The following is a 24686-nucleotide window of genomic DNA, read 5'->3' on the forward strand; positions in this document are numbered from 1 at the left end:
ATTTACAACCGCCTTTGTACTCCACGGTTTCTGTACCTTACCATCCTTTCCCTGTCTCATTGGAACGTGCCTATACAGAACCCCCCACAAATATCCCCTGAACATTTCCAACATTTCTTCTGTACATTTCCCTGAGAACAGCTATTCCCAATTTATGCTTCCAAGTTCCCGCCTGATAGCGTGGTATTTCCCCTTACTCCAATTATACGCTTTCCTAACTTGTCTGTTCCTAACCCTCTCCAATGCTATGGTTAAGGAGATACAATTGTGATCACTATCTTCAAAATGCCCTCCCACTGAGAGATGTGATACCTGACCAGGTTCATTTCCCAATACCAGATAAAGTACAGCCTTTCCTCTTGTAGGCTTATTTACATATTGTGTCAAGAAACCTTCCTGAACACACCTTAAAAACTCCATCCCATCTAAACCCTTGTTCTAGGGAGATGCCAATCAATATTTGGGAAATTAAAATCTTCTACCATGACAACCCTGTTACTATTACACCTGTCCAGAATCTGTGTTCCTCTCTGCACCTTAATGTCCCTGTTACTATTAGGTTGTGTATAAAAACACCCAATAGAGTTACTGACCTCTTCCTGTTCCTAACTTCCACTCACAATGTTCATTGATTTGTGAGAGGGTGCATGTATCGCATTATTAGATCTTCCTAGGAACCAATTCTGTTTCTTGATATTAACTTAATTTGAACTGAAGCCATGTTACCTCAGGACTAAAAGACAATGAAGATTACTTAAATGTAATACCTTCTTTTTTTCTGATTTTAACTAACCTAGGCAAGTAACTGGCCAAATGTAATTTTTACAAGACACAAAACTTTAAATAGTCATTTGTGATGAAATATTTTTGACCTACTAATTGTTCAGTATATGTGATTATTTTTATTGATTTAGTCATAAATTAAAAGAATTAAGAATTAGAATGGATTTCGTTGTAACATATCATTTTCAGGTCGAATGGCTCCACCTGTTGAGGAACTGCCTGTGCCAAAAGTGAAGGTAGCTACCAGCGTGACAAGGCGTCAATCAGATGTTGATGCCGAATCAGCGTATTTGGCGGATGCTCTTTCCTCTTTTGATGTAATAGCAGAGGAGACATCAGAGTCGGTGCAGCTATCCACCTCCTCTATGACAAGGTAGGCAACTTACTTATGATTTCCATTGTGTCAGTCTGGATTACTTGCCAGCTGGTGATGCAGGTAAATAATGTGACTTATCAAGTGATGCCATCAGATTTCTATATGGTTCATGAACACTATATCATTATTCTTCTTTCGTGCTATTTATTTATTTTATTCTTTATTGTAGCTCTCCTAGTGTAGGATGCCCTCCTGCTTCAAATTATCTACTATTGTCCCTGTACCAAAAAAGACCAAGGTAACATGCCTGAAAGACTGGCATCCTATTGCACTCAACTCAATAATAAGCAAATGCTTTGAGAGGCTGGTCAAAGATTACATCTTCAGCATGCTACCACCCAAACTGGACCCCCTACAATTCGCCTACTGATGCAACCGATCGACAGATGATGCAATACCTACTGCTCTACATACTGTCCTTACACATCTGGAGAAGAAAGATGCTTATGTGAGAACGCTGTTCTTGGACTACAGTTCAGCTTTCAACACCAAAATTCCACCCAGGCTCACCAGGAAGCTCAGAGACCTTGGTCTTGACCCTGCCTTGTGCAGCTGGATCCTGGACATCCTGTCAGATCGCCGGCAGGTGGTAACAGTGAGCTCCCTCACCTCCACCTCTCTGACCCTCAACACAGGAGCCCCTTAGGGCTGTGTACTAAGTTCCCTCCTTACTCCCTATATATACATGACTTTGTCACTACCCACAGCCCTAATCTGCTAATTAAATTTGCCAACTACACTACATTGATTGGCCTAATATGAAACAATAACGAGGTGGTCTACAAGGAAAAAGTCATCTTTTTGACACAGGAGAACAACATCTCCCTCAATGTCGCAAAAACAAAGGAGCTGGTTGTGATTACAGGAGGAATAGAGATGGGCTAAACCCTATTGATGTCATTGAATCTGGGGTTGAGAGGGTAAACAACTTTAAGTTCCTCAGCATCCACATCACCAAGCACTGCACGTGGTCTGTACACACCAGCTGTGCGGTGAAAAAGACACAGTAGCGCCTCTTTCACCTCAGATGGTTGAGGAAGCTTGGTATGGGCCCCCAAATCCTAAGAATTTTTTACAGGGGCACAATTGAGAGCATCCTGACTGGCTGCATCACTGCCTGAAATGGGAACTGTACCTCCCTTGATCTCAGAATTCTGCAGAGAGTGGTGCCGACAGCCCAGTGCATCTGCAGTTGTTGAACTTCCTACAATTCAGGATATTTACAAAGGCAGATGTGTGAAAGGGGCCTGAAGGATCATTGGGTACCTGGGTCACCCCAGCCACAGTCTATTCCAGCTGCTGCCATCAGGAAGCAGTAGCACAACATTAAAAAGCCATGATTTACAGGCTCTAGGACAGCTTCTTCCACCAGGCCATCAAACTGATTAACTCGCGCTGATTTAAGTGTATTTCTATGTTACATTGACTGTTCTATTTATCATAAATTATTTCATTAATTACTATGATTGCACGTTGTACATTTAGACGATGTAACGTAAAGATTTTTACTCGTATGTGAAGGATGTAAGAAATAAAGTCAATTCAATTATAGTAATTTTTTTTCTATCTTGCACTGTTCTGCTGCCACAAAATAAAAATTTCACAACATATGGCAGTGATAATAAACCTGATTCTAATTCATTTGTTCATAGCCAGTCAGTTGCTTGGTGAGTAATTAGTGTTTGACTGCCAACTTGCAAGGAGATAGAAGCAGTAGCTTATTCCGCTTTTGTGCCTATTAACTCTTGCTTTAAAGCGAGTGCTGCTAAGTTCCTTAGATCTATTTAACTGCCTTGCTTCAGTGCCCCTGTTACCCGCCCTTAATAAATATATATATATCTTGGCCTTGAAAATTTATTTTGGCTTGGTATTCATGAATTTTTGATGAATTCTAATTGTAGCACTCTAGGTCAGAAGGCACATTGATGTGCCTTTTATGCAAAAGTATAAACCAGTACCAATTAATGTAATACTAACTGTCAATGGTGTATGTTAAAGCTGAGGTTCTATTTATTGCAGCTTTATAAGTTCAGCTGAAAAATTGATTCATTTTAACTTCATAATTTAAAATGATGCGAAAAAGTTTAGCATGGAGCGGGAAAGGGCATGGTAATTTGTTAAATTGGCTTGTTATTGTCACATGAAGTAAAGTGAAAAGCTTGTCAGGCAGATCGGTTCATTACAACATGAGGCAGTACAAGTAAAATCATATCTTAATGCAGAATAAAGCATTACAGTGCAGTACACTGCAGATAGACGATAAGGTGCAGGGTTATAATGAAATAGATTGAGGTCAAGAGTTCATCTTATACTAAGGAACCATTCAATGGTCATATAATAGTGAGATAGAAGTTATACCTGAACCTTGTGGTACATACTTCCAGGCTTTTATAGCTTCTTCCCTATGTGAGGGGGAAGAAAAGAAAATATCTGGGGTGGCTAGGGTACAGTTAGCCTCTACACGCTGTCCATCCCATCACTTCTTTCCTTTAGTGTGGCAACCAATGTTTGAAGTAAAATGTATTGTCTGAGTACATACATGTCACCATGTACAACCCTGAGATTCTTTTTCTGCGGGCATACTTAACAAATCTATAGAAAAGTAACTGTAAACAGGATCAATGGACAACAAACTGTGCAAAGTGTAAACTTAAATAAATAGTGATAAATTACGAGCATGAAGTAACAAGATAAAGAGCCCTTAAAGTGAGATCATTGGTTGTGGGAACACTAAAAGTAAATTGAGTGTAGTTATCCTCTTTTGTTCAAGAGCCTGATGGCTGAGGGGTAGTAACTGCTCTTGAATCTGGTGGTACAAGTCCTGAGGCACTGTCACTTTTGCTTCATGGCAGCAGCGAGAAAAAGCCTGGCTTGTGAGGACCTTTGAAGGTGGATGCTGCTTTTTTATGGCAATGTTTCATGTAAGTGTGCTCAGTTGTTTTGAATGGTTTGCTCTTGATGAACTAGGCTGAATCCATGACCTTTAATAAGATTTTCTGCTTAAAGGCATTGGTGTTCCTATACCAGGCTGTAATGCAGTCAGTTAACGTTTATAGAAGTTTGCCAAGGTTTTTGATGACATGCTGTATCACCGCAGACTCTTGAGGAAGTAGAGGCGCTGTTGTGCTTTCTTTACAATGGATTCAGGACAGGTCCTCTGAGATAGTGATACCCAGGAATTTAAAATTAATGACCTCTCTATCTCTGATCCTCCAATGACTACTGGCTCATGGACCTCTGGTTTCCCTCTCTCGAAGTGTACCAGCATCACGCACAATACTCCAGGTCTGAACCAAATGGTATTTTATGTCTTTTAAGTCCTACTGTTTCTCTGCAGATCCTGTCTTTTTATTTTATCTTTTTTTAACTTTATTTTTATTGTTTTGCCAATAACAGAACAAACAGAATAAAAACAGACAGGGTCATCATAGGTGAAGTAAAATCCATATCTTATAATAGAAAAAATGAATAGAGAAATGGGTTACATTGCTGTATCAAGATTAACCAAACTCTTATGTCCATCATTGTCCTTCAAAGTCTCAGGGGACCTTAAGATCATTGACTTTAAAGTCCATTCTGCAGGTTCCCTCATAGGAAGAAATAAAACAAAGTTCTTCAAACCAAATAAGTGTACAGTGAAGAAGTCATTTCAGGTTCAAATAAATTGTCCAATTTTCCCAGTATCTTTCAAATTTTTTAGTGGCATGCCTCAGAGAGAAAGTCAATCGTTCCATAACATAAATTTCTTGAACTATTTCTATCCATTCCAGGACTGTAAGAGACTCTTGCTTAGCCATTTCCTGGTAATCACTTTCTTACTGGCTGCTAGCAGTATTTGTAACAAATATCTTTCATGCTTTTTGAGCCCATTTGGTACATTATGCAAATAAATAACATTAAAGTCAAAATTAGTCTCTGGGCTGATTATTGACCTTATCTCTGTTACCACATCTAACCGCTAAGACAAAGCCTTTGGACACTCCCAGAAAATATGAAAATTTATCAGCCAACATATTATCACACATTCTCCAACATTGACCTTGTTCAGGTCTGTTACTTTGTAACTTCTTTATTTTTGGCGTTATGAAAATTCTTAAGCTATTCTTCCAGGTGAATTCCCTCCACAGACCTGAGCTTGAAATAGTCGAATGTGTTCTGCATATGTTTAACCAAACATCTTCTGTCAATTTTATGTTGCCTTCTTTCTCCCATTTTGATTTAACACACATTGTGGAGAGACCCCTATTAAATTGTAAAATCGAGTAAATCCTGGTTATCAGGTTCTTTTTAATATTACCTTTATACACATAATAATCAGACTTAACCTTTTCTCTCCAGTAGTTTTAATACTTTTATTAAAATATTGTCTTAGTTGAAGATAGCTAAAGAAATCTTGTTTCTCTAAGTGATAACGTTTCTGTGAGTTGTTGAGAGGACTCCAAAACCCTTAATGGAGGACATTGTACAGTATGAGGTGATTCCCTTAATTGCCCAATGTGTAAATCTAGTATCCAATTGTACTGGAAGGAATTCTGTGTCATATGCCACCCAACGTACTGTTCGTAGATTTCTTTCAAATTTTGGGTCTTTAAATTCTTTATACCAGCTGTTTAGAGGGACTATTGTCCACTTAGTCAGTTTACTTAAAAGCTTTTTTTGGAGTGTTTCATCCCCCAGTAAAGATTGGAGAGGGATATTTATTAGACCTTGTTCTAAATCCTTCCACTTTGCCTCACAATTAGGGTCGCACCAATAGACCAGACTGCGCAGTTGTGCTGCTCTATGATAGTCTTCAAAGCAAGGCACAGCAAATCCTCCTTTATCCTCATTCCAGGCAGCTGGGATGTCTGAAATCTAATTCTGGGTTTCTGTTTTCCCTAAATAAATGTTGAAATCATTCTTTTCCATTCATTAAATTGCTTAAAAGGTACTTCAACCGGCAATGATTGAAAAAGAAAGAGCAATCTAGGTAATACATACATCTTTATGGCTTCTATTTGATTATACATATTCATTGGCAGCAAGGACCATCTATTTAAGTCTGCCTTAATATCAGCTGTTATGGGAATATAATTATGTTCATAGATAGTAGACAAGTCTTCAGGTATTTGTACTCCTAGGTATTTAATAATATTACCATTCCATTTGAATTTACTCTTTCTGTAAATGTTTTCTTGTGGTTCGTAACTAAAATGTAAAGTTTGGGTTTTATGTAAATTTAATTTATAGCGAGAGTAGGAACCAAATTCTTTCAGGAGGGATAATTAGGCAAACCTGCATTAGGACGGGTAAGAGTCACGAGAATGTCATCTCATACAGACAACTCTTATATTCTGTATCTCTGATCAGTACACCTGTTATAATCTTGTCTTCTCTAATTGCCTGGGACAATGGCTCGATAAAAAGAGCGAAAAGCGTGGGGCATAGGGGGCACCCTTGTCGACATCCCCTTTCAAGAAATATTATTTTAGATAAATTCCCATTTATTTTAATTTTGGCTGCAGGGGAAGAATATAAAGACTTCAGACATTTAACTACCTGATTATTAAAGCCAAACCACTTAAATACCAAGTAGAGATATTCCCATCATACCCAGTGAAAGGTCTTTACAACATCAGGGCAAATAACTACAAATTCCAGGTTAATTTTGCTCATATAGTCAATGAGATGAAGGGCCCATCTCACATTGTCCTGGATTTGCCTACTTTTTGCAAAACCTGTTTGATCTGTGTCAATTAGATCTGGAATTATATTTTCCAATCTTTTTACTAATATTGATGAAAATAATCTATAATCTATGCTTAGAACAGATATGGCCCTTTGGGAACTGCATTTAGTCCAATCCTTACCACTTTTAGGAACTACTGAAACTATTGCTTGATTCCAGGACAACGGAGTCTCACCTCCTCTGAGAACATAATTGAAACATTTTTTAAGTATTGGTATCATTATCTCTGAAAGTTTTGTACCATTCCGCTGGATAGCCATCAGCATCTGAGATTTTATTTGTTTTTAATGCTGATATAGCCTTACCTATTTCTTCTTTTGTTATCTCATGAATTATTAGTTTATTTTGCTCCGTTTCTACAGATGTTAAATCTGAGGACGTTAAGAAATTGGATACGTCTGCTAACTATGCATCTTTGGGTTGAGCGTATAACATTCTGTAGTACGTTTCAAAAGATTTTTGAATGTCTTCCAATTTATGAAGCATCTTATTAGTCTGGGGGGGGGGGGGGGGGTCTTTCACCCTACGTATAGATCTCTCAGCCTGTTGTTTACGTATTCTCCATGCAAGTAATTTCTTAGATTTGGGATCATTCTCATAGAAATTTTGTTTAACAAACTTAGCTCTCTTCTCAATTTCACTTTTATAAATATTATTTAGAGTTCATTTTGTATCCAAAATTTGATTCAAGACATTATACTCATTATACTCCATATGCTTATCCTCCAAAAATTGTAATTTTTCAATAAGATCCTTGATTTGTTTCTCTTTTTCCTTTTACTTCTGAGCTGACCACCTTGAGTTTACCCCTAATAACAGCTTTTGCAGCATCGCACAGAGTGCTAGGGGACACCGTTCCATTATCATTATATATCATATAAACTTCAAACTCTTTCTTTAGTTATTTTAAACATAGGGGTACTAAACAAGACTGGTATTTAGTCTCCACAAGCTATCTTTGGGTTTGTTGTCTAAATGTAATGTTAAGTAAGCCCCTGCGTGGTCAGAGATGTCTCTTACTCCTATATCGCATTTTATAATCCCGTGTCTCTCTGAATTAAACATTTTAAAAAAATCTGTTCTCGAGTACACAGAATGGGAGTGTGAAAAAAAGGTGAACCATCTATCGAGTTGGTGTAACTCTCTCCGTATATCTATCATGCCTATTTCTTTGGGCAGTTTCTTGACATGTAATGTTTCCGGGTTTATCTTTTTTGTTCTATTTGTGGAGTCTAGGGAAGGATGTAATTGAATATTCTAGTCCCCCCTCCACATATTACCATGTTTCCATTGATGTTCCCATAGATATATTAAAAACCTTCTTAATCAGCTGTTTGTCACTTCCTGGTGGTCTGTAAGCATTCAGTAGTGTAACTTCTTTATGATCAATAAAACCCTTCACCAGTAAATAACACCCTTCTTTGTCTGTAATCTGTGAGGAAAATGGAAATTTACTTTATTTGAGATTAATATTGCAACTCCCCTTGTGTTTCCCCTCTCAAGAGAAGAGTAATAACAATTTTTAAATCCCATTTTGCGTAACTTCTCATGTTCAATCTTTGGAAGGTGGGTTTCTTGTCAAAAAATTATATTTTGCTTTTCTCTCTTCATTTTTATAGCCTTACTCCTTTTGATTGGGTTCTGTTACCCATTCTCATTAAGGGTGATTACTGTGTATTCTTGATACGGCATTCCACGCCAATAAAAAAGGGTTTATATAAATAGTTAAATATCCCTAGATGCTCTAAACAAATGAACTTCTGTCTGTACAACAAACTAATATTTAACGTATAAACAACACATATAACATCTGTAACTTCCACCTTTGAAGCTTAAACTATACTTCTAAGTCGGGGGTGGGGGGGGGATGCCCTTAAACCCAAAGGGGCCCCTCCTAGTGCAGGTTGATGCCTCTGAATAATTGAAATCAGGACAGAGCACAAAAAAAAATCAAATATCAGCTCCCAGGTTTGTGGTCAGTTATAGTAATAAGAGCTTTCAGGGGAAAAATCGTTTATGTTCTGTTTTTAAGTTCTTAATACAAAGTCAGTTATAGTTTGGTGTTAGGGAACATGTGATTTTACCGACCTGGCTGAAGGATATTTTATCACTATACTTTTGAGAGCTCTTATGCAGTATCTTTGTTGTGTTGAAATTCCTGTAGCTTGTCCTGGATGTGTTTCAGACGTGTTTCTCAGTCCCAGGGGGATTTTGCACTAGCTGTCTCCCAGGAAAGTTGTCTCAGTTTCTTCCTTCTTCTTTCTTGTGCCTTCCGTGGGGGGCCACCATTCCAGGACAGTCCGGAAAAGCTCCCGTTCTTCAGGTCTTCCGTCACCTCTGATGTGTTATTGTAGATGACTTGTCCAATGTCAAAAAATGCTTGAAATTTGGCTGGGTAAAAAGTCTGGAACCAGAGCCCCTTTTCTTTAAGTGTCTTTCTGATGGTGGAGTAAGCCTTTTCATAAGTATTTTGGTCAAGTAGTCTTGATCAGAAAATAGCCTTTTGTCTTAGTAATAAACCTCTCATTTTTTCCAAGCAGGGCAAAGCACCAACTCTTTAATTTTATACTCCAGAAAATAGATGATCACGGACCTTGGGTTGGAACCTTGTGGTGGTTTGGATCCAAGAGGTCGATGGCAGCGTTGTATGCCAAGGGTAGCATAGGGAAGGGCCAACTCTGTTTTAATAGATTTTTCCAGAAATTCCTGTACATTGTCTCCTTCCACCCCCTCAAAAATTCCTGCGTGAACGTGCCTCCTGGTCCGTTAGTTGAATGATCTCCTGAACTTCCAGTAAATGGGAAAGAACCTTCCTGGCTTCGGCATTCTATTCCTCCACTCCTGCCACCCTTTGTTCCATATCCTCAACTTTGCCCGTTATTTCTTTTAAATCACCAACAATAGCATTCTGGTTAATTTCTTCTCTGAAATCCTCCAGTTCCTTCTTTAGAAAACCCAAAGTATCACTCAGTTCTTTTTTTATGTTAGAACGAAGTGTCTGTATTTCGGCCATGATGTTAGCACGAACAGCCTCCATATCCTCATGTTTAGCTTGGTTGCTAGCACCATTGTCAGTGTCCTCACTGTCAGTCAATATTTTATCTCTTGTCTTCAGGTTTCGTTGCAGTTTTCCTCTTGTCTTTCTTTTGTTTCCCCCTTTCATGCTACAAGACCCACTTTTCTGTTTAAATAACCGTTTCTTATTTAGAAGGAAATAAGATCTGGGAGCCGTTACTGGTTGTGCTGCTGGCTGTATCTGCACCGTACTTGAAGTCTCATTGTATCTTCTATACTGCTCATTATTTAAAACTGGTTGGATTCTGCATTAAAGCATCATATACTAAACACCAGTTCTTCTTAGGTTTGAGATTGATGTACTTTTTGGTGTACTTTTTTCACATGTACCAACGTACAGTGAAAAGCTTTCCTTACAAACTGTTCACTGTTCATACAGATCATATCTTTACACAGTGCATTGAGGTAAAAATAGGTAAACAAATAACTATGTCAAATAAAGAAATACTACATGTATGTACAGAAATTTGTTTTATGATTTCCTTCTTTTTCCTATCTCAAATGATTTCTTATTTTTCTGATAAAATATTGAACCATAGTGTTGTTCAGCACAGAAGCGGGTTTTTTGGCTCATCTTGTTCATGCTGTCTGTAAATTTGCCACCTTCTCAGTCCTAGTGTTTATCTTTGTATATTCGTTTTAAAACAATATACTTCACTATTTTTTCTTCACTGGTGCCTTGGTTCACTTGTGTTATTGTCTCACAGTTTAGCAACACAGTGTATAAAAATGTTCTGAGCTGAATGATGCAGGGCTAGTTCTGAATCAGGAGCGATGCTCTTAGATGCCATAATGCAATAAAATTGGCCCATTGTATTAAGTCATGAGACTGCTGCTTCTGATGTTAATAATTCCATCTGTTCTTGGTCATTCTCAGACCTAACATTTCCTTTCTCTTCCATCAAATTTTGTACATTTCCTTTCATTAAATCTTCACCTTCAAATCACTTATCTTTTGAATTTCACCTCTGCCCCACTCTGAATTGCTCAGAAGAAGGTCCTTCTGAGTAGTATGTAACAAATATATTTATCATTTTTACTGAGAGTGACAATAGGAAGTTCTCAGAAATTCACCTGCATAGAGTAAAATTTGGGTGGCATTCTTTATCAAATAATTGAGACAAACATTGTTTCAGTATTTCACCTTCAAAGGAATAAGTGGATAGACAGAAGGAAACAAAATTGACTGGGGGAGAAAACTCCATGTAATTTGATTTCTTCAATAAAAAGTTGGCGTAGACATGATCGTATTTAATAAGAGTATTTATAAATGTAACTTATGCTCTAAAGCAAATCATAGTTTTGTGTGATAAGTTTAAATTGATCTTTTTGTTAGGTTAGTGTTTCAATTTGTCTGTTAGATTTGTGTTTCATTTATTTTTGTGTTAAATTCAGGTCAGATGTATATGACATTGCAGAAGATGAATCAAGGTTTCTAGCTCGACTGGATTCTCTCTGGAAGGGATTTATCAATATGCCTAGTGTGGCCAAATTTGTTACCAAAGCTTATCCTGTCTCTGGCTCATCGGATCACCTAACCGAGGTACTATTCCTAAAGTATTTAAAGCATTTTAAAGTATTGACATGTACTTACCTGTCTGTGTAGTTTTATTGCAGAAAAATATAATGCAGGATACAGTACTTAACTTGAGTTTGCCAGATATTTTCATGATAAAATAACGCTCAAATTCTCAAAGTATGTGTCTCATTAAAAGCTATAATTTTACAATTGTTGGTTTTGCATATGCAGGAGAGCGCTGGGTGTGGCAAATAGAAAGCCGCTGAAACAGCAAATTGAGAATATAGAATGTTTCAGCTTTCAATAATCAATTAGCACAATTTCATTAACCATTGATAGATTTCTCTTTACCACTGGTGTTAAATCTGCAGAGTCTACTAGAGAGAAATTGTCAGAGAGAATTGATACTCTTGCCATTTTCTCCTTCTCCTGCTTTCCAAACTAATTGGTCTCAGTCTTAATCACTTTGATTTTGCTGAGTCAAACTGAGATAAAGTAAGTCCTGGTTTGAAAAAGTAATCAGAAAATCTTCTTTTCATTGATCACTCCAGACAGAGCTTTAGGAAAAAAAAATGCCCAGGAAATGGAAAAAAATAATTGTAATTTTAAAATAATTGGTTTGGAGAGCCTGGAGAAAGAAAGAAAGAATTGAGAAATGTAGCAGGTGGATTAAGTTTCTGTCCAATATATTCCCCATTGCTGCTTAGGAGTGGCATGGTTAGCATAGCAGTTATTGTAACCCTATTATAAGTCCAGCAATCTGGGTTCAATTCCACCATTGTTTGTAAAGAGTTTGTATTCTCTCTGTGATTGCGTGGGTTTCTTCCCGGTGCTCCGGTTTCATCCCACATTCCAAAGACGTATAGGTTAGTATGTAAATTGGTTACATGTTATAAATAGGTGACACGGGCTCATTCTGAAAGGGCCTATTGTCTTACTGTATCTTTCAAATTAAAGTAAAATCTGCCCAATTTTCAGTAAAAGTTGCTGCCAAAAGGCTTATCCAGTGAAAGTATGAAACAATAACTAAGTTATAACTGCAACCTCTTTGAAAATAAATATTTTTATTGTATAAGCTGGGGGTTCTCAGTTAGGGAGCAATGGCAGAAAAAGGAAATGATTGGAAAGACAAGTGGAATTAATGAACTTGAAAATTATTGGATTTTTTTTTACATGTGCTCCAATCATTGAACAAAGTTTATTTTCCCCCTCCAAAGGATTTACCAGATACCATACAAGTAGGAGGGAGGATTCCTCCTCAGATGGTTTGGGACTATGTGGACAAGATAAAAGCCTCAGGAACTAAGGTATACTTTGAAAATGCATCAGTTATCCAGAACACAATTCTCCATAAATATTAATATTGTGTAATAAGAAATAATTGATATTATTAATAAGTATGATTTAAAAAAAATAATTTTGGAAATGCAATTTTTGGAATTATTGTTCCTACTACAATGCTGAATGTGACAGGAGCACATGTTTGAAAATTTAATCAAGGATTTCCATATTATATGCACATTTTAGGCCATAAGACACAGAAGCAGAATTTGGCCATTTGGCCCATCAAGTCTTCTCTGCCATTCCATCATGACTGAATTATTTTCTCTCTCAACCTCATTCTCCTGCCAGTTGCAATGAATTCCACAGATTTACCACCTTCTGGCTGAAGAAATTACTCTTCATCTCTGTTCTAAAGGGATGTCCTTGTATTCTGAGGCTGTGCCCTCAGATCCCAGGCTCACCCTATATTGGAAACATTTATTTCATCTATTAATTTTAATAGCTAGCAAATTCCATGTGGTATGCTAATTTTCATACTTCATTTCTTGAGCATTCACTTCCGTGATATGTAAACTGCCATGAACAATAATTTGTTAAAAGCTATATAATTTTCTTGTAGTGGAGTTTTCATTTCCATTTCCAATTTACAGACTCAATACCTGCATAGGATATTGAGATGTGACATTAAATTACAAGGCAGTGGCGAATCTAATGAAAAGTGTAAGCATACTATCAACCCAGCAGTAAAACGGCAGGGCTAAAATGAGTACTGATCACTGTTCTGTATAATTCCTTGAAAGGACATTGCATGCTGCTGCTGTAGCAAAATCATTAGTAAGTGTATTTACTTACTAATAAAGTGACCACTTTATTAGGTACAGCATTTGAACCTGGTGTGGTCCCATCGATTTCAAGGTTTGACATGTTACGCATTCAGAGATGCTCTTCTGCACACTGCTGTTGTGAGGCATGTTTATATGAGTTACTGTCATCTTTCTGTCAGCTTGAACCAGTCTGGCCATTCTCCTCCAATCTCTCATTAATTTTCACCCACTGAACTAATGCTGACTGGGTTTTGTTTGCTTTTCACACCATTCTCTGTAAACTCTAGAGGCAGTAGCGTGTGAAAATCCCAAGAAATCAGCAGTTTCGGAGATACTCAAACCACCTTCTTGACCCTTGCAAGTTTGCTCTTGTGTATCTTCTGATGGCTACTGTGGGCATCAGAGGTACGAATGGGATACTAATTAGTATTTTATCTTTCTTAGAAACTGCAGAATATGAGGAGCCTCATAGAACAGTGAAATAAGAGAATCAAAACAAAATTTCATATACAATAATAATCAAATAATCAGGATTATATTCAGGAATTATGCAAGAGAAAAATAGTAGGAGAAGCAATTACTGTATTTTTAGTGGTAACATTCTGGTGTTTTGTAATAGGAATGGAATTATCTCTAGTTCATGTAAAGAATATTTGTTATGATAATTGATTATCAGATGAGTAATTAACTTAAGACTGATTTCAAAAAAACGTAAAACTTGCACCAGCCGTAAGTGACTGAACGCGAAATTAGAATGTAAGTGGTCATTTTAGTAAGACTCCTTAATGTAGTATTTCTACCCCATAAACAAAATATCACTTTTCTTTCCCTGATCTACATCAGGGAGGATTCTACATAGTACCCACAAGAGGACCACCAGATTCAAAAACAGTTACTTTCCACAAGTAGTAAGCCTGATCAACACCTCCACCCACTAACCCACCACGCAACACCCTCACCACCACTGCTCTATCATTTCCTGTCTGAGTCACATTATGTACAGACACTCCTATGCTTAGTGTTACTGTATGGACGTACAATGAATTTATGTATATAAGCTAACATGTATTGTATTTTTTACTTATTGTATTCTGTATCTTACTGTTTTTTTTTTGTGCTGCATCAGATCCAGAGAAGCAATTATTTCATTCTCTTTTAACTTGTGTACTGGAAATGATGTTAAACAATCTTGAATATTTTTCTTATATTGCAATGAACTGACATTTTCAGTTTGGAATTTTAGATTTTCTTCAGTTTTTTAGAATCATGTTGTTTCTTGAAATTGGAATCCTACCAATATGTGCATAATAATTGAAGGAACTGGCACTGTCTAATCAGTCTCATTGATTTAGAATGACTGAATTGGTTTCTGGAAATTTAACAAACTTTGTTTCACAATATACTTCTCTGGGAAGATTGCAAATGATTTAAAATTACTGGCTTATTGAGATGCATGCTGAACACAAAGCACAGTTCTCCATTATTTGAGTGGATTCATTCCTTCATTTAGTTGCCGAAGCCATTAATCAAATGAGTACTTCAGAGAGGATGTTTGAATCTGTAGGTGTTCTTTCAGATGCATTTGAAAGAATGGCATTTATTTGCATTTGCATTTTTGATAAAAAGTGACAAGCCATCACAAAGACTAGACAATTAAAACTTTTGTTGATGCCTTATAAAGATCATTAGCAGGAAATTAATGAAAGGCAGTTAGAATTCAAAGGGACATGAAGTATTATAAGCTCTTAAGGTCAACCATTTCATGGCAACCACAGTGCCTACCCAATCAGTCCCAATTTCCTGCGTTCAGCCCATTTCCCTCCATATACCTATCTGTGTGCTTCTTAAATAGTACTAATGTCCCTGGCTCAACCACTTACTCTAGCAACTCATTCTATATACTTATCACCCTCTGCATTGATGAAGTTGACCCTCTGGTCCCCTCTCACCCTAAACTTGTGTTCCCCAGGTTTGGACTGTCCTACCCTGGGGAAAAGACATCCATTTTATCTATGTCAGACATACAGTTGCAAGGAAAAGTTTGTTAACCTGGTTTTCTGAATTAATAACCCATAAAATGTGGTTTGATCTTCAACTAAGTCACAATAATAGACAAATGCAATCTGCCTTAACAAATAACACCCAAACAATTGTACTTTTTTTTGTCAATACTGAGTACACCATTAAAACAAACAGTCTAGGTTCAAAAAAAGTTTGTAAACCTCTGAGGTAATGCCGTTGAGATGAGATTGGAGGTGTGGGTTGTAGAGGTACCCTGCCCTATAAAAAGACACAAAAAGTTAGGTTACTGACAGAGCCTTCTCAAAGAGGATCTGTATGTGCACCCTGCCTCGATCAAGATGACTTTCAGAGGACCTTAGAAGAAAATTGCAGAGATGCATGAAGCTGGAAAAGGCTACAAAAGCATTTCTAAAGATCTGATTGTTCATCAGTTCACAGAGAAATTGTCTACAAGTGGATGAAATTCATTACTGTTACAGGTGGTTCCCGTTTTTCGAACGTTTGCTTTATGACAGCTTGCTGTTACAGAAGATCTACATTAGTACCTGTTTTCGATAATCAAAGAGGATTTTCGCTTTTACGAAAAAAAGACGCCCACTTTATACGTGTGCTTACCCTGAGAAAGACTACCATGACCGTGAAGCATTGTGCGGGGAGTTGTGCATGTACGTGCGTAGGTGTGTATGTGCTGATTTTTTTCCTCCACATTGATTTTGGCTCACTGTCTTGCAGATTTTGATAAATGAAGCTACACTGTACATACAATATTTCTATTTTATATGGGCTGTATATTTATCATATCATTCCTGCTTTTACTTATATTCGTGTTATTTTAGGTTTTATGTGTTATCTGGTTTGATTTGGTAGGTTATTTTTTGGGTCTGGGAACACTCAAAAAAATTTCCCATATAAAGTAATGGTAATTGCTACTTCACTTTACGACATTCCGGCTTACCCAAGTCAAGTCAAGTCACTTTTATTGTCATTTCAACCATAACTGCTGGTACAGTACATAGTAAAAATGAGACAACGTTTTTCAGGACCATGGTGTTACATGACACAGTACAAAAACTAGACTGAACTACGTAAAAAAACAACACAGAGAAAGCTACACTAGACTACAGACCTACACAGGACTGCGTAAAATGCACAAAAACAGTGCAGGCATTACAATAAATAATAAACAGGACAATAGGGCAAGGTGTCAGTCCAGGCTCTGGGTGTTGAGGAGTCTGATAGCTAGGGGGAAGAAACTGTTACATAGTCTGGTTTTGAGAACCCGAATGCTTTGGAGCCTTTTCCAAGACGGCAGGAGGGAGAAGAGATTGTATGAGGGGTGCATGGGGTCCTTCATAATGCTGTTTCCTTTGTGTATGCAGTGTGTAGTGTACATATCCGTGATGGCAGGAAGAGAGACCCCGATAATCTTCTCAGCTGACCTCTATCCGCTGCAGGATCTTGTGATCCGAGATGGTGCAATTTCTGAACCAGATAGTGATGCAGCTGCTCAGGATGCTCTCAATACAACCCCTGTAGAATGTGATGAGGATAGGGGGGTGGGAGATGGACTTTCCTCAGCCTTCGCAGAAAGTAGAGACGCTGCTGGGCTTTCTTTGCTATGGAGCTGGTGTTGAGGGACCAGGTGAGATTGTCCGCCAGGTGAACACCGAGAAATTTGGTGCTCTTAATGATCTCTACTGAGGAGTCGTCGATGTTCAGTGGGGAGTGGTTGCTCTGTGCCCTCCTGAAGTCAACAACCATCTCTTTTGTTTTGTTCACATTAAGAGACAGGTTGTTGGCTATGCACCAGTCCATTAGCCACTGCACTTCCTCTCTGTAAGTTGACTCATTGCTCTTGCTGATAAGACGAATCTTTTCATAGGAACACTCTACCTTCGGATAGCGGGGGAAACCTGTACTGCTCTCCCTCGAAGTGAGCATCCTGCAAAGATCACACCAAGAACACAGTGTGCATTGATGGAGATGAAAAAGCATCCCAAAAGTAACAGCAAAAGACCTGCAGAAATCTCTAGAACTTGCTAAAGTCTATGTTTATGTGTCCACTACAAGAAAAATACTGAACAAGAATGGTGTTCATGAAAGGACACCATAGAGGAAACTGCTCTCCAGAAAAACTGCCACATATCTCAAATTTGCAACAGGTCACCTGAATGTTCCACAACGCTTCTGCAACAGTGTCCTGTAGACAAATGAGACAAAAGTTGAAGTCTTTGGCAGAAATGCATACCACTCTGTTAAGAGGTAAAAAAGAGCACTGAACACCAACACCAAAGCCTCATCCCAACTGTGACGTATCATAGAAGGAGCATCATGGTTTGGGACTGCTTTGCTGCCTCAGGGCATGGACAGCTTGCAATCATTGAGGGAACAATGAATTCAAAATTGCACCAAGACATTTTATGGGAGAGTATCGGGGAAGCAGTCTGTCACCTGAAGCTTAGTAGAATTTGAGATGATGCAACAAGACAATGATCCGAGATACAAGAGTAGATCAAAAACAGAATGGTTTAAAAATGAGAAAATTTATGTTTTGGAATGGCCAAGACAGAGTTCTGACCTTAACACAATTGAGATGCTGTGGCATGACCTGAAGAGGACTTCCATGCAAAGTATCCCAGAAATATTGACGCACTGAAACAGTTTTATATGGAGGAATGGTCTAAAATTCCTCCTTGCCATTGTGTAAGTCAACAGCTACTGGAAATGTTTGCTGGAGGTTATTATTGCTAAAGGAGGTTCTAGCAGTTATTAAATACAAGGGTTCACATTCCTTTTCCAGCCTGGACTGTGAATGATTAAACAATGTGTTCAATAAAGACATGAAAAGTAGAATTGCTGGTGTGTTATTAGTTTAGGCAGATTGTGTTTGTCATTTATTGTGACTTGGATCAAGACCAGATCTCATTTTATGAGTAATTAATGCAGAAAACCAAATAATTGCAAAGGGTTCACAAACTTTTTCTTGCAACTGTAATTTTAAACACTTCAAGTTGCCTCTCATTCTCCTGTTTAAAACCTAGCGTTGCCAATCCCCCCCAATAACTCAGGCCTTCTGGTCTTGACAATGTCCTTGTAAGTCTTTGTTGCACTCATTCCAGTCTTTCTAGAGACATTTCACTCGTGTCTTTTCTATATTAGGGCAACCAAAACTGTACACAGCCTCAGCAATGATTGCAACATTAAGTCCCATCACTTACATACTTGTTAACATCTCAATTTCTATACCTATTCTATCTACTTTTTTTAAACAGTTGAACAACACTGGTGACCTTCCAGTCTTTGGGTACTTTGTATGAGGATGCACTTCATCAGGCCCTGAGGATTTATCCACCTCAGTGCACTGAAGCGCTGCATGTAGCACCTCCTTGGTAATGTACTATAAATGTCCTCCAATACATCCCCACCTGTGTTGAGCAGCCATGACTTTCTTAACACTGAGGAGGAATATTAAAAATCCTACCTACCTTGTACGGCTTAAGACATAGGCAGCCCTTCTGATCTCTACACCTGACTCCCTGTGATTGTTGTCAGAAGTCCACTAATACCTGAGCTGGATGTAGATACATTATCTCAGTGGTCCTCTGAATCAAATGGTCCAGCAGCATGGTCTTATCCGGGTTTGATCTGGAGCAGAACCCAAGAGCTGATCACCTCTGTAAAGACAGAATTACATTCAGACTGTAATCCACAATTTGATTCTGTGTAGTGCCCAACACAGGCCACCATGGAATTAGGATCAGGTTCCAATTTTATGTGAGTTTTTGTCCAAAACTGGAAAATACTCAAAATCATTTGATCCAGTAACCGTACCTCTACCGTATCCTCATGAATGGTGCTGATAAGTGCCAGTTAATATGACAGTTTATTTATTCATTTCCTCTTTTCAGATGTGGTTACCACATTTTCTAGCACCTTGTTCAAATCAAAACATTTTGATACTCTGGAGATAATGAAAGGTGTATTGAGCACCTAGAACACTACAGAGGATATAGAGTTCATCTGATGCTAAAAAAAATCCTATTGACATTCTGACCCTGACAGTTGAAGTGAAATATATGTCTACTTAGTAATCAGTATTCTAGGAGTTGCATTGTCCCACAGGAAAATATCTTAATATTTCTATTATATAAAAGCAATTAGGTTAATTTGCCCATTCCACAAATGTTGGAGTGTTAAGAAAATTGTAAAATAACTTTTTTGGTTGTGCACTAAATAAATACTTTAGTTCAATAACAATCACTCCGGTAAGCTGATCCGAGAGGCAGGACTGTACTGAGTTTTGCTAGCAGAACAACTGACATTCATTAAAAAAACTGTTTTGTCCCAGATTTTTATGAAAAGTTGTATTTGGCTGTTTAGTTGTTCACTATGGCCCCTCCTTGGATCATGAATGCCTGATATGTAGGTGTCTTGCCCAAACCAACAAGCTTTCACAAATGAGAATAAATCTTGATAAATAATCTATCTACATGTCATCTCCCTGCAATAATCAAGTACCATTATCTCTTCAGAACATACACTTGGTGACCACTTTCTTAGATTTGTTTGTGGTCTTCTACTGCTGTAGCCTTTCTTCTTCAAGGTTCAATGTGTTGTGTGTTCAGAGATGTTCTTCTGCTCATCACCGTTGTTAGCTGTTGTTTATCAGTTATTGTCACCGCCTTGTCAGTTTTAATCAGTTTGGCCATTCTCCTCTGGCCTCTCATAATAACAGGGCATCTTTGCCTACAAAACTGCCACTCACTGGATTTTTTTCTATTTTTTACACCATTCTCTGTAAACTCTAGAGACAGCGGATGTGTGAAAATCCCAGGAAATCAGCAGTTTCAGAGATACTCAAACCACCCTGTCTGGCACCAGCAATGGTCAAAGTCACTTAGATCATATTTCTTCCCCATACTGATGTTTGGTTTGAACAACAACTGAACCTCTTGAACATGTTGGCATGCTTTCATGCATTTCATTGCCGCCACGTGATCAGCTGAATAGATATTTGCATTAACGACCAGATGTACCTAATAAAGTGGCCACTGAATGCACTTTTCACTTTAAGGAGCTACTTAAGAGAGTTGCTTTGGAAGTTGACAAGCAGTCACTTCTCATGATACGAGTGGTACTCGATTATTAAACAATGTAGCATCTGTTGATACTTCAGGTCCATTGAAACCAGTCATTCAGTGTGTTACAGGGGTTCCCAAACTGGGGTCCACTGATCCCTTGCTTAATGGCATTGGTCCATGGCATAAAAAACGGTTGGGAACCCCTGCCACATGACATCCATAACTTTATGACTCAGATAAGAGGATTACCAAGTGTACTTTTTCCAACAGGAAAAAAAGTTTATTACTGAGAATGTCTGAAGGCAATGACCATCGCTTCTCTAGGTAAAATAACTATAGATTTATGAAAGGGGCTGTTCAATAGATGGCTAACGGAACAATTGAGCTAATGACATAATAGCAAATATTCTCAAAATACTGGACATACTGTAAATGGTGGGAAGAAAATACTACCAGCAAAGAGCAAGCTCTTCTGTACCTGATGGAAGGGTCTCAACCTGAAACGTCAGCTCTTTATTCCTCCCATAAATGTTGCCTGACCTTCTGAGTTTGTCCAGAATTTTGTGTGTGTGCTACTGTAGATTTCTAGCATCTGCAGAATCTTTTGTGTTCTTGAGCAAGTTCTTCTGATTCCCTTTTCTGAACTTTGTAGTTTAGGGATGCAGAGAGCCTTTGGGGGTCAGAACTACACAGAAGATACCTGACATGAATGTAGAGTACTTTTAATATCATAATTACTTAATTACCCAATGGGAGAATTGTATTAAGAGTTTGTAGAAGAGGAGAAAAAAGGTGCTGGAAAAAGGCCATTAACATCATGAAGGATCCCACCCACTCTGCTCATGAACTCCGTCCCATTTACATCAGCAAGAAGCCTATGTAATGTCCAAGCCAGGACCACCAGACTCAAAAACAATTCCTTTCCCCAAGAAGTAAGACTGATCAACAGCTCCACACACTAACTCCACCATACTTTATAATTTACCGTCAGTCACCTTATATAATAATAATAATAAATACTTTATTGATCTCAAGTGGGAAATTCTTTCATTACAGCAGCAACATTTAAAAATACACTTAGCAGTGTGCAGACTTATATTAAAGTACTGAATAATAATATACACAATAATTTACTAATGTACAACAATAATATACAAATTAATAGAACAGAGATTATTGTGCTATGAAGTGTGTTTTCCTGGCACACACAGATGAACTGTTGTATATGCTTATGGCATTTGGTAGGAAAGATTTTCTGTAATGGTCCTTGTGACGGCAAAGCTGAATGAGTCTGTTTGAGAGGGTGGTCCACTGCTTATTCAATAGCTCATGGAGAGGATGTGCCTGATTCTCTATGATGGATAACAGTTTGGTGACTTCCTCTCCACCACTAGCTCAGAAGAGTCTGGGTTGTAGCCAAGGATGGATCCTGTCTTCTTGATGAGTTTTAGTTGTTTTGCATCACTAACACAGATGCTGCTCCCCCATCATAAAGCCACAAGAAGACTGCACTCACTACCACAGAATGGTAAAAGATCTCCAACATTCTGCTGCACACATGAAAGATCTTAACTTCCTTAGAATAGAGCCTGCTCATCCCCTTCTTATAAAAAGCCTTGCTGTTGGTTTTCTAGCCAAGTCTGTTGTGGAGATGAACACTCAAGTATTTGTACTCCTCCACCACCACAGTTTCTTATCCCAGAATGTATACAGGACTCGTCACTGTCCCCTTCCTCCTAAAATCAATCATCATCTTTCTGGTTTTGGCCACATTCAACAGCAGGTGATTCCTCCCACACAACTTGTCCACCAGTCTGACTGCTGCCCATCTCTGATACACCCGACCACGGCAGAATCATCAAAGAACTTATGCAAATGATGAGGCTCAGATTAGTACTGAAAGTCAGAGGTGTACAGAAATGGAGACAGGACAGCCTAGGCTATATAGAGCCTAGTTCACTTTATGGAGAGACAATCAATATATGTATATAAGCTATCTTATGTAATTATATTTATTGTGTGTGCTTTTTATTGTGTTCTTTCTCTTTTGTGTTTTTATTGTGCTGCATCAGATTCAGTGTAACAATTAGTTTGTTTAATTGTGCAACCTTGAATCTTGAAAGCTGAAACATTATGGAATGAAGATGAAATGAAATACACTGAGTAGCTACTTTATTAAGTACCCCTATGCACCTGTTCATTAGTGCAAATCTCTAATCAGAAAATCAATGCATAAAAACATACAAACGTGGTCAAGAGGTTCAGTTATTGTTGAGACCAAACATCAGAATGGGGAAGAAATATAATTTAATTGACCTTGACCTTGATTCGTATCTCAGAAACCACTGATCAGCTGGGATTTTAACACACTATGGTCTCTAGAGTTTACAAAGAATGGTGTGAAAAACAAAAAAAAATCAGTGAGTGGCAGTTCTATGGGCAAAACAATATGTTAATGAAAGAGATCCGAGGGGAATAGCCAGACTGGTTCAGGCTGACAGGAGGGCAACAGCAGCTCAAATAACAGTGGTGTGCAGAAGAGCGTCTTTAACCACAACATATTGTACCTTGAAATGGATAGGCTATAGTAGCACGAACATACGCTCAGTGGCTACTTTATTAGTACCCTGCAATTTGAGAAGGAGAAGCTAAAGTCAGATGTCTCAGAGTTTCGGTGAAGTAAATGGAATTACAGAGCTGGCCAAAATTGATTGGAAGGGCATACTAGCAGGCAGGGCAGCAAAGTAGCAATGGCTGGTTTCTGGGAGCAATTCAGAAGGCACAGGATAGATACATCACAAAGAGGAAGTATTCTAAATGCAGGATGGCTGACAAGAGTAGTCAAAGCCAATATAAATGCCAAAGACAGGGGCACATAATTTTTGCTCAATTATTGGGAAGTTAGGATTAGGAAGCTTTTAAAACTAGCAGAAGGCAACCAAAAAAGTCATTAAGAAGGAAGAGATGGAATACAAAGTTAAGCTAGCCAATAATATTGAGGAGGATACCAAAAGTTTCTTCAGATATATGAAGTGTAAAAGGGAGGTGAGAGTAGATATCAGACCCCTGGAAAATTATGCAGGAGAGGTGATAATGTGGGACAAGGAAATAGCAGGTGAGCTCAATATGTATTTTGCATTAATTTTCACTGTGGAAGGCACTAGCACTATGCCAGAAGTTCCAGAGTGTCAGAGTGAAGTTGCCTTTACCAGGGTTGGGAAACTGAAAGGTCTGAAGGTAGATAAGTCATCTGGCTGGACCAGATGATGTGCACCCCAGGGTTCTGAAAGAGGTAACTGAAGAGATTGTGGAGGTATTAGTAACGATCTTCCAAGAATCAGTAGATTCTGGCTTGGTTCTGGAGGACTGGAAAATTGCCACTTTTATCGCCCACTATTGTCCATAGAGTGAAGGGCTGTTTGGTGGGGATTTCCAGAATTTAAATCTACTGATAAAACAATTGTGATATAGTACCAATTCATGATGGTGTACAACTTGAAGGGAAATCTGCAGATGCTGTCAACCCATCCACCAGTTTCCCTTTTCTTTCTAGGTGGTAGAGATCATAGTTTTGGTCTGAAGTTGTAATGAGCTGTCATAAAACCTGAATTGAGGACTGGAGAGGAGGTTGTGGTGAGCAAGTACCATTTGATAGCATGGTGGATGACACCTTTCATTACTTTGCTGATGACTAGTAGACTGATGGGAGAGGAATTAGCTGAATAGATCTTTTTTATGCCTTTTATCTGTTTGATAAAAATACATCTCGTAAGTGTTTTGGAAGCTTTTTGCTTGATCTGTCGCACTAAGCTATATTGTCATATGACGTGGAATGAATTATACTGGATGAAAACTGGTCAACATGAAGGTGAGATCCTCTGCAGTGATCCCCTCAGGTGCTCTGCTTCACAAATGTTCAGGATTTGTTTTGGTGGGCTAAATCCCAGTGATAAGGTAATAAGGTCAATTCAGTTTTGTTCTTATGATTTAATCA

General features: G+C 38.2%; 1 protein-coding gene across 7 annotated transcripts in view; it reads left to right on the forward strand.

Moving 5' to 3' along the window:
* phf3 (PHD finger protein 3) overlaps nt 1–24686 on the forward strand; it is a 148574-nt gene that overhangs the window by 100692 nt on the left and 23196 nt on the right. For all 7 annotated transcript variants that reach the window (XM_059982279.1, XM_059982280.1, XM_059982281.1 and 4 more), the window contains 3 exons: nt 973–1156; nt 11358–11505; nt 12699–12788. In XM_059982279.1, the coding sequence (XP_059838262.1) occupies nt 973–1156; nt 11358–11505; nt 12699–12788 (422 nt within the window). The remainder of the gene's footprint in view (nt 1–972; nt 1157–11357; nt 11506–12698; nt 12789–24686) is intronic.

The sequence above is a fragment of the Hypanus sabinus genome, chromosome 10 (genome assembly GCF_030144855.1).
Source record: "Hypanus sabinus isolate sHypSab1 chromosome 10, sHypSab1.hap1, whole genome shotgun sequence".
Taxonomy (NCBI): domain Eukaryota; kingdom Metazoa; phylum Chordata; class Chondrichthyes; order Myliobatiformes; family Dasyatidae; genus Hypanus; species Hypanus sabinus.